Source organism: Falco naumanni, chromosome 5, assembly GCF_017639655.2.
Source record: "Falco naumanni isolate bFalNau1 chromosome 5, bFalNau1.pat, whole genome shotgun sequence".
Lineage (NCBI taxonomy): Eukaryota > Metazoa > Chordata > Aves > Falconiformes > Falconidae > Falco > Falco naumanni.
In genome coordinates this window covers 63029989-63056834 of record NC_054058.1, presented here as the reverse complement: position 1 = coordinate 63056834, position 26846 = coordinate 63029989, and the positions used below count along the sequence as shown (strand labels likewise).

The following is a 26846-nucleotide window of genomic DNA, read 5'->3' as shown; positions in this document are numbered from 1 at the left end:
TTTAGTCAATCTTTTTTAACCATTGCTCAGGCCTTTTAGTTCTTTTCTACTTTTTCAATTATTTAACTCGGTCGTATAAAAAAAAGATAGCTGAGCTAAATCAAAAATCTGTTGACATTAATGTCACTGTTCCTTCTCTTAGAAATAATATCAGTGTTGCAATGGTTGATTCACTCCCATGGTCCCCTCTCAGATCTAGGCCACCTCACTGTGCAAGAAAGGGTTTGCTCAGCGATTTACTCAAGGTCACACAGTAAATTGTTGGCAGAAACAGGAGGAGGACCTAGGAGAGATACCTGTCAATTTTCCTGACCATCAAAGTGACACTCATGTGAATCATGGGGATACATTTTGTACCAACCTGAGCAACAGAGATGCCATGCCATGCTGGAGAAGGCATTTCCCAGCCCAGCTCTTCCCCTGTAAAGTTTCAGCTGCAAAGCCCATCCTTGAGCACTGGTCTCCATCACAGGTGACCTTCTGTATTTGGTTCCCAGCCTAGATGCTGCCAAAGCCTTGCCCCAGTGTTAGCAGTTGAACGAGAAATCTGTAACTTGCCCCTATTACTGATGCTCATTAACAGGCTTCAATGCGATCATCTTCCTTGGCTTCCAGCAGTATCTCTTGTTTGATCAAGATCCTCAAAAAGGGATTCTTTTTTTCTCTATGGCTTCACTTAAGCTGTCCCAAGCTGCAGGAGCAGGGGAGTCTTTCCAGTTAGTAAGACCTGAGCAGATATTCATCCTCCCTGATCCCCAGAGGTTGATTATTGCTCACCTGACGTTGAGTTTTCTCTCTCTAGGATTGGCTTTGTCCATCTCTGACTAACCATATGTTTAATTATATTCATGAAAACGACATGGAACATATATTGTCTAGTTCAAAAGCTTTCGTATTCACACAGAGAAAATCTCTCACTTCATTATTACTCCTCTTGGATTGTCTTTAAGTGCTTTACAATGAATCAAGAGCCATGCTGTATTTGCATGGCTGAAAAGGGTTATTACCTCTATTTTCCAGATGACAAACTTTGGCACAGAGAAGTTAAGCAGCCAGTGTCAGGCGTCCCAGCAGGAGTCACAAACAAGACCCAAAATGGTCACCATAAACTATTTTCTAAAAGTTCCCAGAAAATTCTCTTTTTAAAGAGCCATGCAGTGTGTCTCCATCAACCTTTATGAGTCTCATTGCATTGAAATAAATAAATATGTGACAGATACAAGTTTGGGAGGGCAACAGAGAGGTGGAGAAAAGTTGATAACAAGGAATGAGAAACATTGTTCTTCTGTATGTCTGGTGTCAGTTGTCAGATTTTGTTGTATTTCCACCCACAGCTCAGTACAACTGCAATGAGTTTGCTGATGTGCTGCTTATCAAGCAACAGCATTGAGGAATGCAAACTGCTGAGAAGAAAGTAAAAATGGAGTAAATAAATCAATAGTGAGAGGAAGAGAAGCTCTCTCTGATGTAATCACTGAGTCCATTTTTCACAGATCCCAGGAACGATATGCAGGATTTTTGGATTCTTGGATTTTTCCCTAAGTTCAGTCCAAAGTACAGTCATACTATTGCCCATATCCTGCATTTCTTTTCTCCTGCATAAAGGTGAATTTTACCCACCAGTATGTTAGTAATTGCTAGTGACTGTGCTAAATTTAACTAAGTATGCCATGGAGGGAATATAATATATATATGAACTCATATAAGCATCTAGTGTTCATACAGCCCATACAAAAACAGAAGAGAGGCAAACTTCCCTAAAGGGTTTTGATAATGAAAAGTTTCTCAGTGTCCATTAAGATCTCCTGGTTACTCTTGTACTTCTCCAAATTACTCTTGGTGGGGATATTATGACAAGAAGAGGCCGTGAAGTTTATGGGATCTATGGAAAGCAAATGGTGATACAAACTCCTCGGAGATGTCTACCAGCTCTTGAGCACTGGTATGCCCTCCCAACCCACACAGGGAGGACAGGCTGAAGTTCAAGCACCACTTACCATCACCTTGTGCCGTCCAATGAGGTTTGGGGACTCACACAGTAGCTGCACATCTGATACGGTCACTGCACAGGGCTTCTCACCAACCAAAACTGTGTAATTCAGTTTGGCATTCCCTCCTGCCACTGGTGGGATCAGGTTCTTGCCCTGGATAGAAAGAAATATCACACACACACCAAAAAAGCCCACCATCAGAAAAGTATTCACCTTCCAGCTCTAGTTTGTTCTTTTGACATGAGTATTAACATTGCGCTTGACATTTGTGGTTCGTCATTTGCTAACACAGAGAGGAAAAGCCAATTTAGAAAGTCATGCAGAGGATAGCATGGATGGCTACAGACTGTAATCTGTCAAAACAGCCTGTCCTGCTCTCCTCTCTCTCTGAAACTAAATGAGAAACGTTACATATAAGTCTTGAACAAACAGGCCCTCACAAAATGTGTTCAGACAAGACAGACCCCTTTGTAACCACGCAAGGAGGTATTCTGCAGGCACAACCATTTCTTTGCGTATGCACCACACACAAGCGCTGATATAGAAATGCTCAACCATAAAATTCTTTCTCTCTATTGCTGTCCAGATTACAGAAATGACAAAGGACTGGTGTAAGATTTAAACAGGGGTGAAAGGAAGGTCTTGAAAACCCAAGAAAGACATAAACTTGGATATTTATCTACCAGCCTTGTTGCAGTAGCAGAAAACATTCTTCTCTGGTGGAGGGCAGCGGGTACAAATTTAAGCTGCATACAGGTAGCTACAGCAGGCGTTTATATTTTTTAGTTATGGCTATTGGCAGATGCTGAGCAGTGACTGGTGTTTGCAGATGATGACTCTGATGTGATGCAATATGGTAGGTGCAATACATGAAGGAAATTTCTAGGATGCAATTAGGATGCCACTTGTGGGGTGCTGGCAGACACAGAGAGGCAACAGGCAGCATGTGTTTGTCCTTCCTCACCCAGTCCTTGGACTCCATCTCACCTTCAGTATAATGGGACTTCCCGGCTTCAGCTCCAGGATCCCTGAGGGATTGAAAACCTCGAAGATAGGGTTTGGGTAGTAAGTGAAGTTGGTTTTGTTGAGGATCAGCAGGGATTGCACGTTGTCAAGAATGAAGCCAAACTCCTCTGGACGCTCGGCGAGCTCAGAATGGTGATTGGGGTCAACAGCCAGTGCCGGAGCCTGGCAGGTCATCTCCGTGCTGTTCTGCACCTCACAGTTCTGGAGAAAGAAAACAAACAGAGGGAGTGTTTATGGAAAATGCCTCCAGCCATCCTGGTGGACAGATACCTCTCAGTGAAATGTTAGCCTACCTGCTCCTGGAGGACAGGGAGGAGCAGACCTCCTTGGTTATCATGAGACAGGCTGGTGCTCCACTGGTTCAAAACATACCCGCCACCCATCATGCAATCAAGTATGGAAAGGGATTAGGAAAACTTTTCTGGGGTGGGTGTGTGGAGCAGTTTGCACTGCACTTGGGCATCCTGTGCTTCTTCCCTGAGGGAGCTCAGCCTGTAGGGTTGCCAGTGTTGACATCTTCCCTTAAACTCATTTCTTTCTGGAAATAGAAAGTCTTCCTGTTTTTGTTTTTTGTTTGTTTGGTGGTTGTTGTTTTTTGTTTCTTTTTTTTTTGTTTGTTTTTTTGACAACAGAGACTAATCAAAGGCTTACTATCACCCTAAAATTAGCTCTCATACTCTTGGGGATCACTCCACAAGTATATGTGCAGTGCAGGCTCAGTTGTGCCCAAGATTCCTGTTTGAACATCAGGTTACCCGAAATGAAGCCCAGGAAGCTGGAGAGGCGCAGATAATGAGGTAGGTCCCAGGAAACCCTAAAGTGTGTTTCCAACCCTGCCAAAGACCTGCTTTTTCCTGTATTTGAGAAACAGGTTATAGCTTGTGAAAGGCATTTTACCCTGACTACCACTTTAAACAATGCAGAATTGGACGCCTGCTTGTCCTTCAGGATCTGAGTCTTCATTTTTCTATATTGTGGTTGCTAGCACGCTGCATCCCAGTCTCACCAGGAATCAACAGGCTCTGTAGGAAAACAGCGCCAGCCCCATGGGATCCCAGCTGTGCCTGATCTGAGAAACTTCTCCAAACTAGTCTGATACCTACAGCACTGAAAGCATGCTCATTATCACAGCTAGCATAGCTCAGATGCTAATATGTCTTTGGTTTAAATCAATAGATAAGCAACTTGGACCAGACAGTTTTGTATTGGAAAGTCAGTCAGTCATATGTTTTTTGCTGTAACAGCTCTTACAAGGAAGAAAAGACACCAGAGTAATTCCCAGTGCAAAACTGATGGGCAATTCCGCATGGAGGTGTGTGAGATGAAGAATAGGCTTCATCACCTGCACAATGGCATGATTGTTTGAGACCACTGTGTCAGGCAAGATCTGGAGTCTGGCTGGAAGAATAAGATGAAGTCATGCAGGCTTCTATTTCTGCAGGAAAGCTAAAGTAGTGTTTGTTTGTGCTGTACCAGGAAATAGAACACATTACCAAAACATTCCTATGAATATGCATAATCAGTTGGACCAGGGTTTCCCCAGAGTTCATGACAGACTGGAAAACTGCTAGTCAAGTTTCAGCATCCAGAAACCAATCTCACTGGTATTTCCTGAATCTGATGGGGCATGAGAGGTGACAAAATTGCTTTGGATTTGGTTTTATGAAGGGAGATATTAGTTCATGGCAGAGCTGGGACAAGACCAAAATTTAGGTCTCTCAATCTGTAAACTGCAGATGCAAATGAATCTACCCCATATTTTCCTGCATTTTCTTTTTGGATCTACCACAATTTCACCATTGTTCATGTGGCAGTACATTATTTTAATGTCCACAAAGTGCTTTGAGAACCTTTTGTGGAAAGCATATGGACTACTCTAAATCCGAGAAATGAAGAGGACCTGGACTTTCTGCCCCCACCCCAACTGGTCCCTCTGTGTTTTGGGGTTTTTTATTTTTGATCCCTCTTCTTCTGGGATGCTCTTTCACAGCTGGTCCCAGGAAATACCCATACACAGCCAACTACTTTTCAGATGCTGTTGCATGGCCCCTTCCTCCAACCTTACTGTACGTACCAGCAAGTGCTACCTGCTCCTGAGTTTCCTAATTGCATGTCCTACACTCACACCTTTTACAGTTCTACCTGGAGCTGCTCAGCAGCTACTGGCAATTGGCCCCTTCCAGGTGAATTGTCCTCCCATTCCTTGGTAAAGCTCTACTGGCCTCCACAGGCTGACTTCCGATTCTTCAGTGGTCACTAAGAGTTGAACTAAGTTACAAATCTAGCTGGTTAAACCTGGAGACACTTGCAGGATCCCAAAAAAGGCCAGGGAGTGGACACAGTAGTACCAAAAAGCATTATTCACAGTCCCTTCCAGTTCCAGCACACTGATCTAAAAACCTGAATTTGGGTCTAGTTATGCACAGGCATGGCTGGTAAGCAACGCAGGTTATACAACAGCCAAGAGAGGATGGGTATCCTTGAGCCAACAGAAGAAATAAGCTCAGCAAGGACCAGGAAATGTATGACCCACCATTAACACCTTTCTTTTCTCTCTTTGGTCCAGTGCTCTTTCATGGAGAAAGGATGGTGTAATCCTTCTGAAAGCAAGTCATACTCTCTGTTCTGGATGCAATTGGAGATTTCAACCTCCAGAGCTGTTATCCAGCCCCTCTCACCACCTTGGACATGTCCGCTTTCCAGCTCAGCAGGCATACTCACATTGACGTGTTCCTTTCCACCGTGCTTTGCCCGGATCTGAGGGTTTTGGATGAGGTCTAGATGAGTTCCCCACACTGCAATGGGTGTGTTGCCACTAGAGGAGAAGAAATGGAAGAAATGCATAAATGCAGCTAATAGGTATCAGAACTGATTGCACCAGCAATGGGTGATCTGTATTTCTAAATGTTTAGTGTGAAGTATCTGACCACATCTCACAGTCACATAGGAAGGGAAGGAAAAACAAAACCAAAACAAACAAAAAAGCGCCCCTAATAGTAATTTTTCATCCATTCATAAGGGGAGAAATAAGTAAAACCACATACTTGCTAAAACTGTCACATCAAGCAGCACCTAGGTGTTTTTCATTGTTAGGACTCAGAAATCCTAAGCTTTGGTGATGAGGATAAGAGTTGGAAATTTAACAAGGACTCTTCATAATGGTTCGCAGATTATATCTCTTATATCACTTAAGGAAGGGACCCCAAAAAATCTTCATAAATACTATCCTGTGCAGGCAGCTCTTGAGGATTCAGTGCTGCCTTGGTTGAGGGCTGTATCTTTAACATCTTGCATGTTAAACCTGCTATAAAAATATCACCCTGAATAAGAGAATATCACCTCAGTGAATACACTTCAGTGCTGACAGGGCACCCGGTCCTGCAGCATCTAGAAGGAACAAGAGTCAAAATCTCTACCCCTGGAGTACATAAGGCATTTGCTTGGTTTCCATTTGGCGACCCAGGCGAATAAGCTCTACCATGTGTGTTAGATCCAACACATAACAGAAAAGAGATTTCCAGTCACTGTGTCCCTTTGCTCAGATGAGGACTGGTTTCCTGAGAAAGCCGATTCATACAAGCCACAGCCATGCATCTGGTAGATTTTCTCACTTCTGTAACAACTCTCTCAGCCCAGCGTAAGATGGCAGGATGTAGGCAGAGCCCTTCCCATTCCCTGCAATCACTGTCAGCAGAAGGAAACAGCTTTCAGAAACACCCTCCTTTCCCTTCCCTTGCCTCGTCTGGCTGCAGCCAGCAGTTCTGTTTGTGGGACTTGGGGGAACAGAGGGGAGGGAGGAAGGAAACTGCAAAGGAGCATTCCCAGGCTTCAGCAGGAGCTAGCGCCTGGGTTGGCTTTGAACACAGCATCAAGGAGAAGGGTGCACCACAGGCAGCTTCAGCCATCCCAAATTGAAACAGCATTGCTCTACCAGGGTGAGCTCTCCCTTACAGCACTGTGGTGGAGGCAGAGTGATGCAAGGGCTGCAGGGAGAAGAGTTACCCAAGAAAGTAAAACCTTCAGGGCTCACACGTCCAGGGCAGGATGGGGAAATGTCATCAGTGGACAGCCCCATCTCTGAGAGTTTCCCAGGCTAAGGAGTGCTCTCATTGACTTCAGCACCTGCCTCCATAACTCCCTTTGGAAACCGTCCAGGCTGCTATTTATTTCCTTAGTGGGATTTAAATCAGTGGGATTGGGAAAAGAAAGCTCAGGCTCCCTTTCTGCCTCCACATAAACCTCGGCATACATGAAAAGTTAAACAAGTACATTATAAATGACAAAACACCAGAAAACAAACACACCGAGAGGAAGAATCCCATATTGGACAAGAGATCTCCCCCATTTCTGACCTCTGTTTTCCATTTTCCTCATTTATCTTCTATTATTAATCAGATGGGGCAGGTAGGAATGAATGCAAATGCATCTCTGCATGAGAGTATAGCTGGTAGGTTCCAGTGAGCTGGTCACAGCTAACTGGGACTGTGCTTCAGCCCCTCTAGTCGTGCCCACACCGATAAACCAAATGGCCAGGACAGCAGCTCAAACACTGGCTGGTGACCGTAGATGCTGATAAGCTATTAGTGGTACCCTGGGCAATGCCTGGTCGTGGTTCAAAGGATAGCAAGGACCAAGGAGCTCTCCCAACAAGCAGGATAGGTTGTGTTTGCTGAAGACACAACATCGCTCCCAAACCCTCTGTGGCTTGCAAATCAAGCAAATAGATGAAGCTAACCTGCCTTTGAAAGAAGAAAGACCAAAGTACATATGAGGGCTATGCATGCTCATGCTTCAGGACTAAAATATAGATCTGGATTAAGTATTCACTAGCTTAAACACAGCCTACTGTCCCATAAGCCTGTAAATTTGAAGATTTGAGACATGAGTTCTGCCAAAAAGCTTGTCACAACCATATCTTTTGGCAGGTGCTGTTGTGACAGTTTTCAGAAAGATTCCTCTTGGTCTTTCATTCAAGTAATGCCTGTACAGACTAATCCATGGTTAGGACAACATTTGACCTTGAGTTTCGCAGAGTACCTCAAGTTCTTGCCCTCCAAAGCCATCAGCTGTGATGGGAAATTTCTAATGGGAAATTGTATGGGACAAAACCATATTTTCTGTTTCCATAAGATCTGCTTGGATGGTTGAGCTTTCTTGAACGCACAGAGGATCTCTTCTGAAGTCAAGCATCCACTTACAAGAGAGACACACACACACCCCACACCCCGCCTTACAGAAAGAATACCCTCTCCCCAAAATTCAGCTTTGCATTAACTATTCCTGATATCATGCAGGGAGAACTCGCTCACCAGAATCCAGAAGAGAAGTCTATAAACCAAGTTTTTCTTTCTCCGCCGTCTTGGTTCTTCAAGAATTTTGGCTTTGAGACTTTTTAATTTGTATTATCATTTATTATTATTATTATGAATCTCTGCTAATTCAAACTAGAAGGGATTTTTTATTGTTACTCAGCTGAAAGTTTATGTGTTCCAGACTTATCAAATGTATGCATGTATGTACAGATATATCTGACTGTGTGCATATACACATAAATCCTTTTATTTGATCAACCAAGTCTGCACACACAGTTTCAAACCCACATGTTAAAAACGCTGTATTTGGTTTGGAAACCCAGCTTGCAGACCCAGCCCACAGTTCTTAAGTACAGCCACAACACCTGATCAAAGGGGGGCCTTTTCTCTGAAAAAAACCTAAAGCAGTTGTGTTTGCTGAGAGCACAGTATCGCCCCCAAACCCTCTCTGGCTTGCAAATCAAGCAAATAAAACTGTTTCTTGCCTTTGCAGGAAAACTGTCAGCCACTGCCCAGCAAAATCACAGAGGTGCCAAGAGACAAGACCACAAGCTTTCTTAATTTAACTCCTTATTGTCCCCAAAGCTCTGAGCATAATTTTCTGTCTGCAGACTCAGACAATTGCTAGGCATAACTCAAATGAAACTCAGATCAAAAGTATTAATGGAACCTCATAAAATTCTAGTTACCTGCCAGCCCAGTGTGACTTCTTTTTTTTTTTTTTTTTTTTTTTTTTTTTTTGGCTATGGAAGTAAATTAGCAGTAATCTTTTCTTTATTGTCTTGGAAAATGGCACTTGAGAAGGTTTTAAGCCAGGCTCAATACATTCATTCACTAATTTTGCAAAGCTGGTTTAGTAGCAATCATCTATCCCTCAAAACAGCTTAGCCCCACAGCCAGGAGTGATGAATCAGAGAAGCACAGTGGATTTGCTGTAATGAATCGTACTGCATAACAAATATACTGAGGAATAGTCTCCTCAGTCTATCTCCAGATCCACGTGTCTTGATTAACTTATTTCCCTCTTCGTTCTCAGGACTGGAGTTGGAGTTGGCTGCCCTTTCATCCAGCTCTGGGCAGAGGCTTTACTCTAATGCTTGTCTCCATTATAACCTGCTGGATGGAGCTCCACAGCTAATGGTTAACAGTGCTTAAAACTGCCCTTGACACCCCAAACCACCGTGGTAATCCTGGATATTGCATCTTCTCTTTCTGCACCCTCCTCCAAGGTTATGCACCTTTGGAGTGATTAAAAAATGCACAAGAAGGGGGATGGAAGGGGTAGGTCTGGTTAAAATTGGGCACCTGTTAATGCTCAAGTGGATGCTTTCTGATTTCAGTGATGCTGAAGAGAGCAGAGGGTAGAGGCTGTACCCGGATGATGAGACAGGTAGAGTTCCACTCATCCATCCCAGCAGCCACACACCCTGCAAGTGAGCTGGCACCCACTAGACAAGCAGCTCTTCTTAATTCCCTTTATGCTGGGAGGAGGGATGGGAGATCCAGGGTAACAAGCAAAAGGGTGCAGAATCTCTGCACCTCCGGGCTGGGCAAAGCTTTACCAATACACCTGAAGCATCTCCCAGGCTGTTTCTTCGTCTGTTGCTAGAGTCTTCAGTGGAGAAACCAAGGAGCAAATGGGCTCTGGAGAACTTCTCTCACCTCCCAGCCTGACCTGAGGCCAGACAGAGGAAGGTCTCCCATCTTGCAACTTTCCTGGGGATGACAGGGGAATTCACTCTCCCAGGCTGTCAATCTTGCACCTTTTAACCAGCACTGAACTCACTTTAATAAGGAAGAGAGTAAAGCGATTTCTCATTTCACTGATAACCTGAACTCTGACTGAAAATAAAAACCCCAAATGGAAAATCCAGACACTAAAGCTTCAAGACCAACGTGCAAAGATTCAATCCAGCTAAATCGGTAAATTCCCTCATGGTAATTAAAGGCACTAATTGATTTGTGAAAACATCTTCTGGACAGGAGCTGAACTGTGGGGATTTACAAGCCCTGCTCCTAATCCCTAGATACTCCGATCAGTACGATTTGACAGGGAAGCAGAAAGCTGCCGTGGATGAATGGGGGGAGACTAAGATTTCTTATTTTGTATCTTTTCAAGGAAATACCAGTGCATTTAATGACCAATTTCTCTCTTCCTGAGGCCATTTCTGCAGGCTTCTGAGAGCATTTGGGTACTGCTTTGATGTCTTCGACAACCAGGGCAAATGCTCCTCTCAGACACCTTCATGTGAAGCCTCTGAATTCACCAAAGCAGCATCAATGGGGTGAAGAGAAAAAGGGATGCCTAACGAGAAGGAAGGCTGTTAATAGGGCAGGGACCAGGGCTCCCTTTGCGTTTCATCTTGGGAGACAGCCCTGGGGCTTTCAGGCACAATGGCCAAACAAGCAATGCTCAGTCCAAAGCCAGCAAGACCATGAAGGCTGTGGGAAAGGTAGGAATTGAAGCTTCCAAACCCAAGGAAGATTCACTTCTTTAAGCAGTTTGACATTTATGCTTGGTTTTAAGAAATCACTGACTGGTCCTGCTGCCATGCAAAGCTGTGGACCCATCCCAGTGGGGCCTGAAACACAGTCATGGCCAGAAGCACTAGGAATTGCAGTTTTTAGGGATACAACCATGTAGTTTAACTAGCTCCAGTGGTCTGTAATATTATGCAGACAGGGAGCATCCTGGTGCTGGAGATAAACCCTGAGCTGCAGTGAAGAGGGAGAATGCTTCAGCACTAAGTTGGAGATCTGCTGCATCTACCTTTGTAATTAAAGCATGGAGTCTTCAAGGCAAGCTTCTGGTAAGCATTGGCAGCTGGATTTTATGCATTAAGCCAGGAAGCTTGGCTCTGCTAGTGAAGGTGGGGTGCACGATCATTTAGGTTTGGAATATAAGGCATTTGTTTGGAGAAAGGACCCTGCTCCCATCTATCCCTCACTAGACTATGTGGAAATGTTGTCCCAAGGTACGCATGAGCACAGACACATGTTGAGCATCCAAGGTGTTGTAATGAATGCACAATACACTGCTTTGTCTCCCCTTTTAGTCTTCCCAGAAGGCAAGTCCACCAGCCCTCATGATCTTGGGCTTTGGGAAGTATCTCTGCACAAATCTATTTCTTAGTGACCACAATGCTTGGAAATCAGTTTTCTGTATCTAGGACCAGTATGAACACATTAGTGCTGCATTAGAAAACCATGTCAGGTGGTATGGGGGAGTGTCTATGGAATGCTTACCTGAAGATGCTCCACTCGGGCTCAATCCTCAGGATGGTTGGATCCTCTACATATTCATACTGTAACTCCTGATGTATCTTGGCCTTGTCCACTCTCACAGACACCTTCACCTTCTCAAAGCCTTCATCAGAGGCAGTGGTGTTACAGACAATATGCTTGGTGGATCTCCTGTGAGTAGAAGCACATAAATATAAACCAGGTGCTACCAGCAGCAAAACAACCGGTGCCAAAAAGAGCCCAGCTACTTACTCTATGTCCTGTGACCTTAAACCTAGAAACTGTGAAGTGGTGAAACTCGCCATTACAGGACTATGCTGTGAATCGTGCAACACATTTATCTGAGGAAGTGACATTGCCTTTTCATTTAAATAGTTTAAATAAAACCACAAGAGCCATCATTTCTCAGGTCTCAGAGTGAAAACTGAACCTCAAGAGAAGTCCAAACCAGACCTCTCTCCATCAGAGAGTGTGTGATTAAATGGATGTTTGTGTCCCGTCTGCAGACATACACAGCAGTGGCTCATAAAAAGGGGTGTTTGTACTTCAACTTTCCAGTCTGGAGTAATAAAGTTTACTTTGCATTAGGACTGTAAGCCATGTTTAAGTGCAGTTCACAGCATGTCTAAGATCTTTGCATGAAAGGTGTTAATATAGTGGGAAGCACTTTATGATTATACTCAAAGAGGATTCTGCATAAACATTTCCTTTTGGGCAGGGCTCAAAACCAGCTCTGGGTCTGAATTTTGCCGCAGCTCTTACCTTCCATAAAGAGCCCAAAATCTAGGCTCCAAACACCCTCAATCTCCCCAGTCCTGTGTTTTGTGATGCAGCCTCATCTTACACCCCTAGAAAGGATGAAGCAGAGTGCATCCTTCCTTGCAACATGGCATTCGCCCTCACTGACTGCACCCTCAGGTGCTCTCCAAATTCCCCTGAAAGGCCATGCTCAATTCCTCCTAAAACTCCCGTCTCTTCAGTAAGCATCTCCAAGCAGCTGTGGTTCCCACTTAGCCTTTTAAATCACAAGCTGTGACTTCACCCTCCTGAATTATAGATGCTGAACCACACCACAGTCATGACAGGTGGCTAAAGAGGATCCCCACAGTCAGGAGAGGGAAGGGCATTGCCCCAAGACAGTGGTCCCAGGTCTCCTGTGAATGAGCCCTTCTTCTGCTAAGGATATGCTAGGAGAAATGTGCCAACTTCGTCTTCAACCTGCACCGATCCTGGCAGCAAAATGTGTTGCACAGAGTAATTTTGAGCTGCAGGAGCCCTTGGGAATTGGATTCAGACTCATTCTCACAGGGATCAGGGAAGGTTCAGCAGGTAACACTGACATTAAGCCTCTCTGAACTGCAATTGAACAGGAGCCAACCCAGAGCTAAAATGTTGCAAATCATCCATTTCTTAGCACTACAGGACTATTTTGGGATAAAAGGGACGTGGTTTAATACTTAGAACCTATGTTGTCAGATTTTCTTTGTCACCCCTGCTAACACAGGGACATGAAAATGAATCTTTAAAATTACATACTCCCAGAGCAAGTAGCAAAGCATAGGACCGTGGAGAATTGTAGTGAAATTTGACAAGGGGCCATGGAAAAAAGCACATCAAATACCAATCAAAACAATGAAATAAATCCTATTCTCCCATCCCAAAACATGCAGAGTAAGGCTGCACATGGTGCAGAATGCAAAAGTCCTGTTGCTGAATAGACATGGCCACAGGTAGAAGAGGCACTTGAGGGACAGGTTGTCTGGGCTGCAGAAGAAGTCTCTTAACTATAATTGCTCATGTCTTTCAGACTCAGGCATATACAGTAGCAAGGACTCATCTGTACCTGTAGAAGAGGCAGGGTTGTCGCCCAAAGGTCACGATGACATTGCTGCCTGCATTGAGGTTGTTGCCTGTAATTGTTACTTGGGTGCCACCCGACACTGGTCCCCGCTTTGGCTTGAGGTCAGAGAGCGTCAGAGTCTGTGAAGGTGAAGGGTCATGTTGAAAACACAGCAGGGGAGCATAGGTACCTTCCTTCTCTCATTTTAGTGAGGGAGAGAGGTAGGCACCCCCAGGGGTTAATCACATTCGCTGGACTTCAGAAGATGACTGTATCTTCTGGCCAATAGAGGATCCTAGGATGACACCGTCTTATCATAGACACCTTGCTTGAGTGCCAGGTGCGGTGGGATGAGTTCAGACCTAAGCCCAGCCTGTTCTCCCCACCCCTCCAAAATCAGGCCTGCGTTTGTATCTGCTCAGAAACACTCTGTGTTTGCAAATCAGTCCAGGGGCCTGGAGCCACTGGAGCCATGATCTCCCATCTCCACTGCTTGTTTGACATAGCTGAGGTGTCATTTGTCCATCCTGCAACATCACCTCTGCAAGGTAAACCGGGTCTTGAACTAGCTGATTGGATCTTAACAGGGACTCTCTACCTCCAAACTATGGAGCTCACAAGTGATGAAAATTATCAGGTCTTGCAAAGATTACTCTAAACCCTATCAATCTAAGAAGGGAACAGGGCCCACTGTATAGCTCCAGAGAGATGCCTAAAAACTCACCCTGTGCTCACGGGCTTTTTCCCAGGGAAGGAGGAAAGCTGTGGTTCAGCAGAGCATCGGAGCTCATGCCTTGCCTCTCCCACATGCCCAATGCATGACCTCATATCTTTCTCATTTCCTTATCAGACTTGGGTGCTGGGACAGCCTAGTACCACATGAGTGTCTGGCAGCGATACAGCACAGCAGTGTTCATGTGGAGATCTGCTCTGAAATACTATGGCCGCAAAAGGAGCACTGTCCAGATGAACACCTTTTTCCTTTTTCTGCTGATTTTCCAAGCCACTTTTCCAAACATAACACAGTGCTGTATCAATGTATCAGAAAAGGGCACAACTCTTTTAGGGACCCCAAATCTCAAACCTCTTTTTCTTACTCTCCTGCTCTCCCTTCCCAAAATAAAGATAAAATACTTGTACTCTGAATGCAGAGATCACTCTGTTACCACAATGCAGAGAGGAGACATCCATTTTCAGGGAGAAATTTGGAGTTACAGTTTATTCTTTCATTTGCATTTTAATAGAAAAACTTTCCATTCAGTCCCAAGTGAAAAGCTACTATATGCATTTAAATGAAGATTATTTTTTTCCTCCTCTCTTTAAGAATGATGACACAAATGCTTGAAGCTCTCCTCTGCTCCTCTGAACGAGCAGGTACATCACACAGTCACCTTATTGAGCTTTGGAGACCATTAATCCATGTTTATAAAACCACCTGACACACACCACGCTCCCTCTTTCGCACACACGAAGCCATCTCTGTCCTTGTGCCCCTCTGGCTAATCATTTTGAAAAACAGCAGTGAGGTTTCCACTTTGCTTTGGTTCAAAATGCAGCTACCTCTTGGAGAGAGGGCTGAACATGAAAATCAGGCATGAAACCCACAGCTCTGTAGAAAAGTCTCTTGTCAGAACTGCACACTTCTTGTGTTTAAACTTGACTGGTTTTGACATGATGTTTTGGAAACTGCTTTTTTACTTCTCCAGGAATATTCTCTAACAGCTGTTACTGGCATAAAAGATGCAGCAAGAGTATGCAGATGCAAAAGGTGCACTTCAGTACGTACTGCTCCTCTATTTTTGGGGTACCACCTCAAGCTCTGATGGCAATTCCTTTTTAATCCCTTATTGATGGCCACCCCTACCAGTGCTAATTACTGCTGACCATGATGGCTGCTGCTGGGAGGTGTCCTCCCAGGTGGGAGAAAATGGCTTGAGAATGGCCAACCTGGTGCACAGAGCCTACACAAGAGCACTGAAATAGTATCTGCTTTACAAACCATAGAGGAACATTTGAGTTACAGACCCGAAGCCCTTGTCCCACACCTGGATGGGTTTCCTGCTCTCTCCTAGAGGCAGATAAACTAGCCATGACCTTTAGAAGATCCTCGCAGACCAGAGGTACTTCAGCAATGCTCCTTGGCAAAGCATTGCTATGTCCCACACAAATCTTACAAAAGAGTTTGTGGCTAAGCTTTCAAAGTTGAGATAAACCATTAATTATTCACAGTGGCCTTCATAAATATTGCACAGCATGTTTGCAGTAAAACTCTCCAGGCTATTTACCATTTCCTTGCTGGTGAAAGGTGATGGAAAATGCAAATGCATCTAGTGGATCTCTAACAGGCTGAAGTGGACGGTAACAATTGGGAAAAGAGGAATGGAAATCTTCTGCACCTTTCTAGGAGCTTGCCAACTTTCCTCTGCTCCCCAATCCTTTACTTTCCTTCAGCGCCTCCTACACACACACAGGCTGCCCACAGAGAAGCTGCCATCAGAGCTGTGTCTGAACTGACCTCATGGTGCGTGCCAAGACCTTGGTTCCCACTTCATTCCTCCTGGGAACAAGAGCAGAGCAAGATGTGACTCCCACATGGCGTGTGCACCTGCGTTTCCTTTCTATAGGTTCAACAGGGGCAGAAGAAGGGGGAAGATGGAAAGAAGACCTGCTGCAAATGGTCTCCTGGGACAAGGAGCAGATCCAGAAGAGATGCTATCAGAGCAGCTCACATCACCTGCACTGGGCCTTAATCTCATCCAAAGGCAGAATAAAGGCAAACTAGCTTCAGCATCTGAATTGAAAAGTGAGGGGAATTAAATTTTTTTAATTGAAAGACCATGGCAATATTCATAGCCACAAACTGAATAATAATAATAATAATAATAATAATAATAATAATAATAATAATAATAATAATAATAATAATAATAATAATAATAATAATAATAATAATAATAATAATATCAGCCTGCAACCAAATGCTTTGGTTCCCTTAACATTTCTAAACTAAGCCACCTCTTTTTTAAAATACTGAAATTAAATACCCTGTTGAGTTCAAGATATAATCTCTTCCAATTTCTACAGCAGAGGCTGAATCTATTGGCCGAATTTGACCCTGTTTTGCTTCAAACCCTTTGAAAAGCAATTTTCCAGAGGATTTACTATGTGTCAGAAAGCAACATTTGTCTCCCCTGTGATGCCCTTCCTTCGTTTTCAAACATCTTCCTTCCCTTCAAGCTGCCACCCACCCCTGCATGAAGCCAAGGCATGTTGTGATGTCTGCAATAACATCACTACCCTCCTGGCAGCAGTATCCGAGGAAGCCAAGCCACACCAACAAACACAGCTCCTGCTATGGAAGCAACGGACACGGGAGAGGGCATATGATAGGCAAGCTGGAGAGTGTCTACATTTTTTTCTGTCTAGCACAAAGATATCAAGGTATTCAGCAGAGAAAACCCTGTTGACTTCATGCTTGTGCACGGTTGGGATAGCTGGCAGCCAGAAAGCCGGCAAGCGGAGGGAAAAGCTGTCACAGATGGACACGGATGACCAAAATCAGACAGTAATTCCAAGAGCAACAAAGGTGACACATTAAAGTGTAATGTCCTGGAAAGAGCCCTTCTGTCTGCCTAGTGGGGGCTACCTCTCAAGGTGTTTCTCTGCCCACCCCCACCTAACCATAGCACCTGAGTGACATCAGAAAATACAGAGAATTGAGAAATTCCTGTAGCACAGGGGGCAAACCTAAGAAATTTGCATTTGTTACCAGTTCCTTTTACCATAAAAAAAGTGCTTGGCCACGTGAATAATTTCAGAAAAGACCCATTCCATTGCAGGATTTGGGAGCTTTTGATGGGAACAAAGAGACCCTCTCATCTCAACCCTGCACAGATCAAGGCCAGGCGATGCTTGCATGTCCTCAGCAAGGGGCCTTAGAGGAATAAGCAGGTCTCTTGGACAAGGAGCATTATCAGAAAGGAGCAAAAAACCAAGTCTGGTGTACAATGTATTTGGCTCTGCTCCTCTCTTCCATGAGGCTTTCATGAACAGCCTCAGGCTGAACTTGCATCATTAGTAGCCCAGAATCAGGCCCAGAGCCCCTCTGACTGCTTTGCAAGCTGATGTCCCAGACAGGTGGTGTAGCGAGCCAATTTGCTAGCCCAGTCTCTCTAAAAAGAGGAGCACGGCTGCTCTCTGAGTGCCTTCAGCACACATTGAGGGGGAGCTGTGTGTGTGATCCCACCAGACACCATCCCTAGGAACTTTTGGCTTCATCTCTAAATTCCTCATAGCTCTTTCCTCTCTCCAAACCACCTGCCCTTAAAAGCTAGCTGAAGTTCAAGCTTGCTGGTGTCTATTTTTGCATCCAAACCAGTTGCCCACTTGCACTGAGTCCCAGTCACACTCTACAATTCTCCCAGAGCCTGGCTGGTGAACTGGTCCTGCCTGATCTAGTGCTGCTGGGGTGCAGCACAGCTTCTCCAGGACACCAAAAAGACCATCTAACACAAACATCCCTTGAATGCTACACCTTGCAGAAACACTTGCCACTGCTATGGTGACTGCCTGTGGCTCAGTAAATAGGAAATTTTGTCCTTGTTAGCAAAAGGCCACAGGCCTTGTACTGGCCGAACACCGCAGGGTCTCAGACATCTCTGGGCTGGCCGTGCCCTGAGCTGGGTGTCCCTGGGATCACACGTGTCCCGCGGCCAAGGGGCTGGTGCCCACCTGCCTGAGCTCCGCGCTGGGGACACCCGGCACGGCCAAGGGCTGCTGCCCCGGGCAGGCGCTGCCCAGCAAACACCAGCCCTTGGTGTGCCCGGGCTGGGCGCTGGGCAGCTCTGCCCTGGTGCTGGGCACCGGGGAGAAGGGAGCGGGCGGTGGGGGGGCCACATACCCCCGGGGGTGCCGAGAGTGAGGAGGAAGAAACCCCACCGTGGGCATCACGCCCAGCCAGGGAAGAGCTCAGGGTGATGGTGGCAACACCTATGTTTCTCCTGAGGGACACTGGTGCCTTCAGCTGCAGGCCTGGAGAGATGCCAAGAGGGTGAGCATCATACCCAGGAAAAGTAAGATACTAGGGAAGGGTTTTTTTCCTTTTTTTTTTTTTTTTTTTTTTTTCTCCTTTTCATTCCTGTATAGCATTTTTAACTATTAATGAGGATTTTCTGTACTAATTTGGACCATGACTGTATGTAACTGTAACTGGACTAATAATTTGGACTATTATTAGATTGTTAAAACATTAATCAGGCAAGCTATTTTTGCACATAACAAGATTTTAAAAGGAAATGGAAAGAACAATTTGGTGCACTCAGAATGGCAGTGAAGAGCTCAGAGGCTCAAGATGGTCAAGGACGATGGATAGATGCAGCAAAGGGAACCAGGGCCCAAGGAACTTCAGGGTCAAGGAGAACTTCTCCCTGGAGCTTACCATAAAGTAGTAGAGCTGTGAGGACCTGGCCATGAACTCTGGTTTGCACTCAGCCACGCAGATTTCCACGAATCCGGCATGCTGGCTGGGCTTGGCCTCCCCCATCTCACATACTATCCTGTGGAGAAAATATGAACCAGAAGCAAAGTTTGAGAGATGGTTCGGCAGTCTGGATATAGATGGAACTGGAGCAAACAGCCCACAGTGCTGGGGAATGGACTGCAGGCTTAACCCTTCCTCTTCTTTCCAACTCAGGATCCAAACTGTGGACTATGTTATTCTTTAAAGAGAGGTGGCTTTTGGCTGTTGGTACTTGGTGGGACATATGCTTAGCTGATGTAAATCAACATAGCTTCACTTAAATATACAGACAAATGCTGGGCTGAGGTCTGACCCCAGGGGTCACTCCATCCTCCAGCCTTGCATGGTGGACAGCTTTGGAGCTGTAATGCTTAATGGTCATTCCTGCACACCCTGTGGTGGCTGTTATGTGAAAAACAGAAGATAACTTCAGGGTATGTGCCATGAGGATTATCTAAATATGAAGTCCAAATACAGTAATAAAAGGATTATTAGCTCCTGAGCTGTAAGTGAGGAATGGCATCTCCCATCACCCAAGGCTGGGTGGAATGGATTCCTTAGAAGACCCTACACATAGCAACGACTGTTACTAGATGTGCTGTGGCCCACTGTTTGCCACACACCCAACTTACTGCTCTGCTGGGATGTACCCTTCCACCAGTGGTTTGCACTCCACTCCAGCCACTTTGACATGAGAAGCAATATCTCTGAACTCCAGTCCCAGATTCTCCCCACGGATGGTCACTTTGGTCCCTCCTTCGCGAGGGCCTGTCACTGGATTGATCTGGAGAAACAAGGCAAGAAAAAGGAGAATAATCAAACCACCTATGTAAAGATACCCGCATCCTCTCAGGTGAGAGAACAGGCAACATCATGTCTCTTTGTGACAACTAGAGACACTCATGAATGGGGAACAACTGAGGGAACAAGCCTACTCCAGATACATCACTTGGTCCAGCTCCCCTGAAAATATATGTATCACACATTCCCCAGGCACAGAGTATACAAAATTCTGCCCCAGATCTCACTTACTCCCTTTTAACTACTTGCAAAATATCCAGAGATGAGTAGGAGGTATTTTCTAGGTAGGAGCAGGGGTTTCTGCTGTTGCAGCTGAGCTCTGCACTTTATAGACATAAGCCATGGAAAGGCCAGAGGGAGGTAAGGTAGAAAGAAATGGGAGAAAAAATGAGAAAAGGATACAAATGGATTCAGTCAGTCACTTTAAATCCTATATTCCCAGCCCAGTGCGCATGGACTTTTGATCTGTTCTGGAGGTAGGCATTGGTCATGCGTCACAAACTCAGCTGAAAACGTCCACTTCAAAAAAACAGCCGAGACACAAAGAAACAGCTTGTCAGATTTGGTATGGAGTAGGTGGATGGCAACCGAGACAGCAGCAGCAATTGTTGTGTGCCAACACGTATTTCTGAAAGGGCTCCAGCTGCCTTCACGGGAGAGCTGAGGGCAGGCATGGGAGCATGGACAACTTATTTGTAGGGTGGGAAGCTCCTGAGCCCCAGCATGAGACAAGTGGCTATCCCAGCCATTCTAGTGGCTGGTGGCATGATGTTTCCATCCCAGTCTGGACCTTCACCAGGCCATAGCAGGGGTAGGTTCTCTGTGTCTTGCTCAGCAGTGGCTGTGTTGGGCAGCAGAGCCAAAGCACCAGCCAACCCCCAACGCTCCCCTCTCCCTCCCACTGCAGAGCCTCGTGGGGCACCCACAGCTGCCTGCCTCTGTGCGGTATTTCTGGCCCGTGCAAAGGAGCTGCGCACGTGGGAAAGCATTCTGCATCACATCCATCACCCTTGTTCAGAGCCAGGTGGAAATTAGCATCACAGTTGTCTCCTCAGCATTGAAACAAGACAGAAATCATGGGGCTGGCCCTTAATTACCTCAGTTCTGCCCTTCCAATTACTCACTGTGCCCAAATGTTTTGCCATACAACTGGCTAGCTGAAAGGGGCTTCAGACGTTGCTTTCAAAGGGTATTCCCTGCTGCCCACTCAGGATGCCATGGATGCCATCTGCCAGCGTTGGCAAGGCTCTCACTGCAGTGAGGAAGGGGGAATTCCCTGTCTGAGGTCCGTACCCACTGGTCGATGGCTCTGCCAACTGGGAATCTAAAGCTGGCAGCTAGATCCTTGCGTAGCAGTCGGACTGGCAGGGAAAGTCGAGGCACTAGCATGAGCAGGGCTGCTCTTGACCGCTTCCTAGTGCTGAGTCTGGCACCTGGGTTAGCCTAATTTCCACCCCGAAGCCAGTTTTTACAAGGTTCGTCTTTAATAGAAGGAGACAGACCCTGGCACTTTAGGGGATATTTTATTTTAGGATATTTAATTTTAGGTGCTGTGAACAACCTCCTGAACATGTCTTTGCTCTGACTATACAGGGAACCAACAGAGGTTAACAAATTAAAAACCCAGATGATCACAGATGAGCGTTTGGATCCCTGGGCTGTGTAGCGTAGACACAACCTCTGCAGCACCAGATCCCTGCAGCGGCCCAGTCTCAGGTCCAAAAAACAAACAAATACCACTTGAGCCAATGAAATCAGAACCATGGCAGGCTTATGCCTACTCCAAAAGATACTTACATCCTAAAAAGAAAATAGCACAACATTCATAAATCTGACAAGTGAAATGATTATTTGGGTTGGCTGGAGATTTGACCTTTGGATGGTCTGTGGTGATGAGATTGATAGACAACTAGAAAACTGATAAAAAGAGAAACAGAGAGGCATTTGTGGCTATTTTCCAGGAAATGAAGAAGGTAACTTAAAAAATGAGAATGAAAATGAAATTTCTATTCCAGGAAAAACTAATACTGATTGTCTCAGTTGGAGATTCAACACTGAAAACTCAAACTATTTTCCAGAAATGGAGTTCCAAAATATTTTTATTCCGAGTCATTAATAAATATCTATTAAAGCAAAGTTTTCTGTTTGAAATACATATTTTGCTGATATCAGTTAATCCTCTCCTGAAAAAACACTATATGAATGATGCTGGAAGGCCAGAATGTATCACCATACCAAATGCAATCTAGCGTGTACTCAAAAGGAAAAGAGAAAGATAAACCAAAATTCCCTTATTTTATTTCCTAATGCATTAGACACACTTTGTAAGAGAACTGAGTTCCCCATGGAGTAATTTGGTTCTGTTTTGTGGTATTAAACTTGCCATCAAATGAGTTTTACTTGCTCTAGTAAGGCAGGTGTCTAGTGAGCTAGGTCTGTGGTTAATTAGGGCTCACCTATGCTTGAAAGAGCTTGCTAGCACAGGCAGTACATCTCATAGCAGGTCAAAAGAGGATTTTTTTTCCTCATATGACTGATGTCATTACCCTGAATAAAAGAAGGTGTAGTGGTGAAAAGAAACATCTTGCTAGAAAAGTCCTTTATTTTAGTACTAGGGGTGAGTTTGAGGCAAAAGTTTCACTGAAGAAGTCACAAAAACCTCCGTGTTGACATTATCAACCTTCTTCCAGCTCTGTCTAAAGGGTGAGATGTTTAAGAATTCTTGCTATGACTCAAAAAGCATGGATGGGAAACTCCCTGGAGGGAAGGCAGCACAGCACCTCTGATTACATCCCTGTGCGATTTTTAATTTGTAAAGGCCAGCTTCAAAACCCACTTATTTCCCTAAAACAGGAGTGCCTGAGATTCTCCCAGGAGCAGGTGGGAGAGTTTTTGACCCCAAGCCTTTGCATTCCCATAGGTGCATACAAGAAGAAGGTCTTACCATGCTGTTTCCACAGCGAGAGAGAAGGAGCCTGTTTCTATCACAGGTGCAAAAATGTGGAATGAAACCTGTCAGTTTTGGAGAGGAAAATACAGGCAGGGAAACAAAAGCTGCCAGGAAGCCTCAGCTTTCTTTTGAAGACCAGAGCTGCAACACTGCATCACAATTTACACCCTCCGCTCACATCAGCCTAATGCTGCAGCTTCTCACTCTTAAAGGAGGTTTTGTGGCTCAGCGAGTCTCTAAGTCCCTTGATTTCACTGACTGGCAACATGAATGCAAGAGCTAGTACGTAAGCACAGGTTATGGGAAGCTCTGTGCTGGGTATGTGTGTGTGTCTGTGCAAGTACATGTGTTGTTTCTCCTCCTTCGCCTCCACAGATACTGCCCTGGCTCCTCGCCAGAATATGCATGCTCTTACCAACCGCCCCAGACCAACCATTAGCTGCAATATATATCCAGTCACTTGAGATTACTTCCATGCTAATGGCTCAGAAAAAGACTTTCCAAGAGCTACTTATGATTGCACCAGACAGCTGGAATATTTCATGAGCAAATATTGCAATGATCTGTTCGAGCTTTGGGAGCTGTTGGAGGAAATGCCAGCAGAACTAGAAGTATGTCCCCTCTGGAGCTGTAGGGTCGAGAATGAGTGCTTTGCACCTCGTAAAGAAACTGTAGGTGCAGGGTTGGAGTCAAAGCATGGCAGAAAAATGTGGATGGACCTTCAGAACACCGTACTACGGTGTGGTCAGGTCCTTGTGTATTGGACTTCTGCTTTAGTTGGTCATCCGTCAGCTTCCCAATTTCAAATTCTTTGAATCTGTGCAAAATTTCTGAATCTTTCTCAAAGTTCAAGAATCTGAAAAGATTCAGAAAAGGTTTCCTTTACCTCCCAATAATTTTCAAGGCCTCAAAGCTGAACTTTCAGATGCAGCTGCTCACTCTGACTGTCTGGGTTTGGTTTCACAGCTTTGGGTTGTTCAGATGGGCTTAAAATTACCAGTCCCAGATAAATGCAAGTGCAGTGGAGACCTCTACCTTAGAAACATCAGAATAAGTCTGGCACTCCAGCATCCAGCTGAGCGAGTGCTTTGGGGACTGATGAATGACAGAAAGATGGACTGAAATACAGTAAAAGGAGTTCCTTTCAGTGGTATCTGGGAAAAGAAGATTCTACCCAGCCTTTGCTTTCACAAAACTTTCATGCATGGGCATGGGCTTGTCCATAACTCCCACACTTTTTATTCTTAACCAAATACAACTGAAAAAGCCTTTCTTGCTTTCTAGAAAAAAATAACCTGCATAATAATTCCTATTAAATCACAACAGTGGAAGCTGGATTTCCCTTCTTTGCATTTACCCCTATCTTTGTCTCATTTTCCTCCTTACTTTTTTCATTTGGAAATAAGACCCTAGCCACCTTGAAAGGGTGCTCGTGTTAACTAAGGCATGGTGACTGAGAAACACTTCCTTAAGGCAGGAGGCAGTTGGTAAGGATGGGGCCCCCATTTTCAAGGCTCAGATGCATCCTGCTGCCTGCCCTGTGACCTGAGTGCCCATCATTGTGGCAAAGGCATCCCAAGACAGCAGACGAAAGTCCCTTTAGACTGCAGGCCTGATTTGCCTACCTTGCCTTCTCTCCTTTCCTCTGCTTGCTCTCTCTATGGACTTTCTATTCTCTTATCTCACCTTTGTACCTTCCTCGCAGATCTTCCTTAGGTTTAGTTAACACAATCAATAGGAAATCTTACAAAGAACACCATTTTCCTGCAGTTCCTTCCCCCCAGCCTCACCCTCATTCTCTCTTTTATCACTTAATAGGACAGTTCCAAACTTGAATTAGTCCAGGCTTGATCCTGCCTTCTCCTTGAGCCTTCAAAGGGGGAACATTGATAGCTATACAGGGCTTTGTTTGCTCCGTGGGGATTTCTTTTACCATGCAAAGTCAGCCAGGCAAACAAAAGACTGTTACACTGCTGAGGCCAGTGGAGTCTGCTCTTTTTCTGGACGTTGACCCTGTCCATGTCATGCTGCCAGGAAGCATGAACTACAACCCACCTTGTTTCTTGATCTCCTGTCAGCAAAATTCAAACCACTCCAGGATCACTCAACATCTCCTTCTCAGCCAGGGTGGCCAAAGAGGTTCTTTCAAGAGGTAGTTGGGCTCCTTTGATTACCTTCACACTGCCCATCTGAGATGTCCCAGAGCATCCTGTCTCACCCTCAGCTGTTCCACTAGAAGGCCAAGGTCTCCTAAAGGCTTGATGTCATGTCTACCAGCCCTGTGTGTGCAGGTCAAATGCTGTGGCGTTCCTAAGACTGCACCAGCAGACTGTGCTTGTGCAACTGATTTACATCCACGGACTATGGTGGGAACCCTGAAGCCCTGCTCACTCCTGTGATCTATACACCTGAAGTCGTGTGCCTGCCTTTGAAGGCCACCATGTCTTCCCATCACCAAGGGTGCCTGGGGCTTTGCCTGATCCAGCAGAACTCAGCCATAACCTTCCCCTCACCAACCCAAAGATAAATCAGGAAAATAAAGCAGGGAAAGGGTACGACAGGGAATACCCCAGCTTCTGGTAGATCCATGACTTACATCCGTGATCTTGGGGTTGGTGCATTTGCCCTTGGTGCTGGACAACTCCAGCCACTGGCTGTCCTGGGCTGGGCAGTGCTGCTTCAGCGTGCACTGGTTTTGTCCCTCACACCAGCCGCACTCGAAGTCTGGGTCAGCTTTCAGGCAGAGTCCACAGCTGTCCCGCATGGCCCCGCACTTGTACAGGTGAACTGCAGGGACAGGAAAACAGAGAGGACCTGAGAGATGCAGACAGCATGGGAGAGTGGTGGGATGTCAGAGGGCAGAATGAGGAGTGAAAAAGGGGAAGGTTTTATGGGCTGCTCATCCCAGAGGCAGGATGGGAACTCTCCAGGGGGGTGAATAATGGGGTGTGAGGGGGAAGCGTTTACATCCTTCTTGAAATAAATAGCACTTGTCAAAATTCAAACCCCTTGAAAGATATGTTTGGAAGCTGACAGCAGAAGGAAGGATGCTGAGCTCAGTAAGATGAGGGTTTACAAGCAGGCGGCTGGGGGGAAAGGTGCTTGGGCAGTGACTCAGCCTCAGTCCTTTCCTTCTTCAGAGACTTTCTGAATGTCATGTGATGCCACCTATAACCAGTCTCAGACTCAGCACTTCATCCTAAAATGATTTTCTAGACCCGGTCTACCCACAGCTTAAACCTGGGGATTTTTCTGATGTGAAACTACCCAGAACTGGGCGCCAAGGTGATGCCACTCAGGTTACTCAGGTTTCCCCCTTAACAGAAATCCTAAGAGATAATAATAAATCCACAATGCTTCACTATGAGGCTGTATCCAGGGATTCACAATCAGCCTTTCCTCCTTCTTCTGCTCCAGAAATTCAGTCTGTTTTACACTTTGAAGTACTAAGTTGAACCTCCTCTAATAAAGAGAGCAATGGTTAAAGCTTAGCTGCATCTTGGATTGCTAAGTGATTAGAGGAAGGCAAAGCTTTTTTTCTAAATAAAGCCTAAAAACATTGCAGTCCTCCTACAAAATAAGATCATATTATTTATCCTTATTATACAGATATGTAAACTGAGGCCTGGGTTGCACAGGTAGGAAACTGATAAAAATTCTCCTCCCTGAAGGTGAAGACGACAGACTTGAGGCTTTCAGGCTTGCTTTTTCCTGTATTTGTGGGCATGTTGGTGAATTTCTTTATAAGATGGGGGATTTTGCCTTTGTGCTACTGTTTTGCTGGGTCAGTAGGTGACTAAAGTCTTGTTTGTGGTTATTACTATACACAGTCCTAAAGCCCAAAGGCTTTGGATATGTGTGCTGAAAAGCTCTGGCTGGCTCTTCATACTTGCACCCCAGAAGTCAGCAAGCATTGACCAATGCAAAGAAAAGCCCAGAAACTTATTATTTCTTCATGTTAGGTGCAAGACAAGTTTGCAAAACGGCTGTCAATCACAGTGCGCTACAGGCTTCCTGGGATACAGCCCTTTCCTTAATTTTCTGTTGGATTTCCTCAGATTTGCTGAGTTGCTCTGCTTGCAGTGCTCTTAGTGAGTACCTCTGCTGCCATGTGATGCCAGCTATGAAAGCAGTGGCATCTTGGTTGTGTACCCAAGTGCCACTG

General features: G+C 45.3%; 1 protein-coding gene across 2 annotated transcripts in view; it reads right to left on the bottom strand.

The window, feature by feature from the left end:
- PLXNA4 (plexin A4) overlaps positions 1-26846 on the bottom strand; it is a 455595-nt gene that overhangs the window by 52505 nt on the left and 376244 nt on the right. For both annotated transcript variants that reach the window (XM_040595348.1, XM_040595349.1), the window contains exons 12-19: positions 25278-25468; positions 19563-19714; positions 18850-18967; positions 13416-13552; positions 11576-11743; positions 5739-5832; positions 2979-3218; positions 1998-2144 (exon numbers count right to left, since the gene is read on the bottom strand). In XM_040595348.1, the coding sequence (XP_040451282.1) occupies positions 1998-2144; positions 2979-3218; positions 5739-5832; positions 11576-11743; positions 13416-13552; positions 18850-18967; positions 19563-19714; positions 25278-25468 (1247 nt within the window). The remainder of the gene's footprint in view (positions 1-1997; positions 2145-2978; positions 3219-5738; positions 5833-11575; positions 11744-13415; positions 13553-18849; positions 18968-19562; positions 19715-25277; positions 25469-26846) is intronic.